Here is a 5,762-nt window from a genome sequence, read left to right as displayed (position 1 = left end):
GCATCAAATTATACGTGCTAATACTCCATGCCATGACATTAATATTGTTTTACACTCTTAAGCAATAATTTTTCACATATTTTTCTTTAGAAACACAAATATTATATCGTATGATAAAGTTTCTTTGATATACTGTTTTTTTTTTGTCATTCAAAAATAATATTTAAGTAGCATTATGAAAACAAAAAAAAAATAGATGTTAGATCTCCATCTCTAGGTTCTAGTCTTGAAATTATTGTTGAACACTTCGGAAAATTCAATAAAAATTACTAATAGTTTCATAATTAACAAGTGTTGTATTTTTTTTTATCTGTCTCAAATAATATTTCGACTTTTCTTCTTACTCATATTGTTATATTTTTTTTTCCAAGTAAATATAATATTTGCTTGATTTATTGCTCTACTTTTTTTTTTTTAATTAAAAATAATAATCAAATAACTTCTTTCACTAGTGGTTATTAACATCGAATGTTTTGTTGAGGCGACATGATACGCGATTTTGCAATACCATAATAACAAATAAATTACAAATTTCAAAACAAATTTTTTCAAAAACTACGTGCACAAAAATTCTATAAAATTTACTGGTATATTGTCTTAAATAAATATTCTCCGCTTTATGCTGGAGATTTGAATACAAAATAAAATGAATAATTAAATAACATAACCGACGGAAAAACTAACAAATAAAATAAGATGGGTTTTTAGGGTCGGTGATAAATATCGCTACAAATTTCGAAACAAGTTTTTTCAAAGAGTGTGTTACAAATTTCTTCAAATTTAGCTGAAAACGTATCTATGTACTTGTTTGTGAACTAAATTGTTTATTTTTATCTTAAACTTTTATTTAAGATTTCGGATGGCTTGTGATAGGTTTTGGTATCGATACGATTTTAATAATTGTATTCAGCACTTTATAAAAAATTAATGTCATTTATTTAAAAAACACAATAACTTAAACATTACATAATTACAAGTGTTCCTTGACCTTGTAGTTGTGAGTTACAATGCCAATATTTGTTCCTTTGTGTTCTAAAATGTTCTGATAGGAAACTAACCACAACCCGGCACTGTGACACTATAAATTGTATTAATTTATCAATCACAATTCTTGTTGTGTTCTGTGTGTTGTAAAATAGTAAACTATGTGTACTCGATAATTTATTATGTGTATTTTGTGTATATTAATTTATGTGGACTAATTATTTGAACTAAATGAAAAACTGAATGTGTGCTAGACTGTGTTCTTACTACGACTGTACAAGACTAAGGGAAAAACGTGTGCGTGATTCTAGCTTGAGTGTGCTTGTGTGTGTGCGTGTACGTGTGACTTGTTGAATCCCATTAATCTCAAACAGTACTCTTATACAGGCGCCCAGCTTTTTTTTTCAAAATTCAAAAATTTTTTCTAAGTCGGTAATTTTTAGGCCAAACTTTTGAACCAAAAACTAAAATATGAGAAATATAATAATAACAATTATACCCAAAATCGTAATTCGATAGCTCGAAATCATAACAATAAATTCTTGTCGATAAAGAGTTGACCAATGATTTTGTGTCTAGGCCTTTAAAGCAACGAGAATTTGTTATACCCTTAATCTAAATACGATAAATATAGAAAATATCAGTAAATATAAAGAAAAAGTCATTGAATATGAAAAAAAAATTATACAAAAATATCAGGAAAATATCAATGAATATAAAGGGAAATATAGAAAAATATGAGAAAATATCAAAGAAAAATCACTGAATATAAAGAGAAAGTCACTGAATATAAAGAAAAATACAATAATAGTTTTTCAAAAAAACTAAAAAAAAACTAAAGAACTAAAAAAAGATTCTCAGGCCAATGCTTTTAATAGATATTTCATAGTAAAACAATTATACATAGATAAAAATTTTATTTTGAAAAGAAAAAATCATTAATTATCTTATTTTCTTCTTCTTCCACTATAGGAAAATCATTGGATGTAATTGTATTTCCACCGAGAGAGTTAAATACACGTTTGTAATGATAAGCGAGTAAAACGGAACATATTTATGTCACCAAAGATATCAACAACAATGATTTCTATTGGTGATATTCATAGGTACTCGTTTTCTCAGCGTTGCTTGTAGTTTTGTGTGAGAATATCATAATGATCTTGTTTTCCAACGTGATTTTCAAAGACTTAAAGTTGTACCATCAAATCCTAAACATCGCGAGAATATTAAAATTCGACAAATCAAATTGATGAATACACGTTACATTGATAATTAAATTCATTTTCTATTTAAATGATGTTTTAGATCGTATTATTGTCAACGTTGAAAATCGCCAATAATAAAATCCATTGCAAGTAATGAAACGGTTGGATTTTGATGCTTACGAAGTTGCGATACGTCGTCAACGAGCCGATCTTCAAGTCGTTGAACAACAACAACAACGACAAGCTCAACAATACCTTAATAGAAATATTTCTCTGACTTTTGTCTAACTTTCTCCGCCATTTCTCGATCTTTCTACGAAAATAACCCATAGTTGGAAAAACAATTGGAAAATTTCTCCAACCTGGAATTAACGCAAACTTTTTTCTACTGAATCTCCGACTTTTATCCAACTTTCTCCGCCATTTCTCCACTTAAAAATAATTTCTTTATTTTTTATTATTTTTTAAAATTTTAAAATTTTAAAATAAATTTTTTTTAATTTTCTTTTTTTTTTATTATTTTTTTTTTTTAAATTTTCCGGTAGGCGGCGCTATGAACGGTTGTATAACTTTGCATAGCTCTGTCTTTTTGTTTAAATGAATTAATTAATTATTTGAATTAAGTGCATACTTTATATCTAATTGATGGTTTGACTGGTTCTGATAAATTATTTTGTTAATTAATACTTATTGCAGTATTTTTGAGTGATTAATGGTGAATTTTTAGAATGGGTGCCTGAGCACATGTTAAGTGATGGCAGTCTAACCTAGCTATTAATTATTATCTACATAAAATATTTTAGTGAATTGAACTTATAAAAATATATTTTTCTCTTGGAGTCTCCGTGATTATATGGATTGCATTTTTATTAATCATAAATTGTGGTGATTAAGTTTAATTGAGATTGGATCTAGTGTCTATATGTGGCGGCATTCTTTAGTATTAGTTTGCTATCTGTGAGAAAACATTTATTGGTGTTGGTAGCGTGGGTTTGATTTTGGAGTATCTATATGTGTTGCTACCTAGCTTGTTGAAGACTTGACTTAATAGACATTTAGGTTGGTCATACTGTTTGTGTTGTTTGACCAACTTCAGGTGATCTGGTTGACAGTGTTGTTTATTATAAGGCATATATAGTCAATATAAACAAAATGAGCAAGATTTTATGTGGTGTTTGTAAAGTCGAGATTAAGCCAGATGATATCACAACCTGCACTTGTGGTAGATCTTATCATAAGAAGCTATGTGCTGTTCAGGCAATTAACATGCCGCCTGGAACATTTGATGCATGCTGTGGCAAATCAAGGTCGCTTAGAAAAGCACTGACATCTCAAGGTCATGATCATGGTGGTGAATCAGATCATAGTATTGATGTGTTCTTGACACCAAATAAATCTGATCCATTTATAAGTAATCTGGTATCACCAAATAAAGATAATCCAATTATAAGTGATTTGTTTTATACTGATAATAATGCTGAAAAATCTGTTATAAAGGGTAAACCTGATGAGGATGATAAAAAAAATTTTGATCTGGCAGATATTAGATTAGTAGTGGCTGATGTGTTTGAAAAAAGTAATGTGGTTAAAAGTATTAGTGCCATTGAATCATGTATTAAACAGTTAGGAGGCATTATCTCAACAATAAGGGGGGATGTCATGGTTAACACGAATGCAATTGCTGATATTAAGGCGGATGTCACACGGATTGATGAGTCATTACAAGTTATACAAGGTGTTGTTGATGATAGTATTGGTAATAATGAATTATGTAATGATAGCATTATGCAGAGTTGTATTACTGAAGTTCATGAACAACAAATGAGAAGTAAGAATTTAATTTTATATGGACTGGTTGAAGATGTTGATGATGGAATTCGTAAGGCAGTATCTGTTACATTTGGTCAAGATGGATCTTCGTTAGCTGAACGAAGTAAGGATGTACCTCTTTTAAATAGAGACTTTAAAGTTATAAGTGAGTTAATTGACACTTCAATGGAACTCGTTGGTAATAATGCTCAACTTGAATCATACACATATTCAAGACTTGGTAGATTTGTAGAGAATAATATCAAGCCAAGACCTATTTTAATTCAATTTTCTAATGATGTGATTGCTAAACTATTATTGCAGAAGATCAGGAAATTATTGAAAGAAAAAAAGATAATTGTGGATCAACTTGTTTATGTGGCCCAGGACCGTACGATGTATCAGAGGCAACAGTTTGCCAAAATGAAGAACCAGCTATCACAAAGGTTGAAGAAAGGAGAAAAGAACATTTACATCAAAGAGAAAAATGGTGCATACATCATCCATCAAGTTCATCAGGGTCAACACCGAGCATAGGTTTTGCTAAACCTGTTGCTACCTCAGATAACTCGTCTTCATTAAATACAACTTCAAATTATTCTTATTTAGCTTTAAATAAACATTCAAACATTATAGTTATAAAACATTGTAAAAAAGAATTATTGTATCCACTAAAAATATTATTTGATTGTATACTTAAGAGTGGTGTATTCCCTGATTACTTTAAAGTGTCAAGGGTTACACCCATTTATAAAGGCGTGGGAAGAAAGGATGATGTTAAAAATTCAAGACCTATCACTGTACTGTCTGCTTTGTCAAAGGTCTTTGAAAAGTGTATGTACTCGATCTTATACTCATATTTTAAACCATTTGTCTCAAGTCAACAGCATGGTTTTCTACCTAGAAGATCAACAGTTACAAATTTGGCAATATTAAAAGAATATATAATCAGTGCTTTTGAGTGTGGGTGTCAGGTTGATGTTATATATACAGACTTTTCAAAGGCCTTTGATAAAGTATCGTTTAATGAGTTGATTATTAGTCTTTATGGTATTCGTGTACTACAAAATATATGATAAAAAAATGAAGAGGCTATGATAACATGGAAATGTGTAAAGAAGTTGGATTTGTACTAATGGAAGGGAGGAGGAATCTGGTGTTGTCTACTGTCTGCTTAAATTTAATTAATGGTTTTATTGATTGTTCTAAGATGCTAAATAGCATTGATAATATTTTGGTGTCAGGGAGACAGCGGATGAGACAGATGATAACTCCCTTCTATTAAAACCCTTTGCATTTTTTATGTATTCACAATGTAAATCATCAATTGCACTAATGTAATCGGCTGATGTACTATTCAATGCACATCAGAACTTAAATTTAAATATGCTATCATTAACCAAGCCAACTAAATTATAAATGTTATGTTCATTATTTTTTACAACAAGTTAAATTTATAATTGTAATTAACTTGATGCTACTTGATATTACTGTAATTAATTAATCATGTATTTTGATATTTTGGATCCTGTAATTTGGTTACTAAACCAGTTGGGTGAATAAAAGGAGTTATTATTATTATTATTATTATTATTATTTTACAACATTGGATTCATTAAAATATAACAGGAGAACTTTTTTTCTGTATATTTTATCTGGACCTCATAGACAGACATGAATGATCACTGGATTTAGACAAATATTTACAAAAAAAAAGTTATTCTTTATTTATAAATATTAATTCTCATGAACAAAAGTGGATCC

At 29.1% G+C, this 5,762-nt stretch overlaps 1 protein-coding gene across 1 annotated transcript; it reads left to right on the top strand.

Moving 5' to 3' along the window:
* The first annotated feature begins 3,455 nt into the window (after positions 1-3,455).
* LOC122850374 lies at positions 3,456-5,074 on the top strand. The gene is made up of 2 exons (XM_044149532.1): positions 3,456-4,239; positions 4,326-5,074. The coding sequence occupies exons 1-2, from the start codon at positions 3,456-3,458 to the stop codon at positions 5,072-5,074; spliced, it is 1,533 nt and encodes a 510-aa protein (XP_044005467.1).
* Positions 5,075-5,762: the final 688 nt, after the last annotated feature.

This window comes from Aphidius gifuensis, linkage group LG2 (genome assembly GCF_014905175.1).
Source record: "Aphidius gifuensis isolate YNYX2018 linkage group LG2, ASM1490517v1, whole genome shotgun sequence".
Taxonomy (NCBI): Eukaryota; Metazoa; Arthropoda; class Insecta; order Hymenoptera; family Braconidae; genus Aphidius; species Aphidius gifuensis.
The sequence above is the reverse complement of the archived record's forward strand: the minus strand, read 5'-3'. Positions and strand labels throughout refer to the sequence as shown.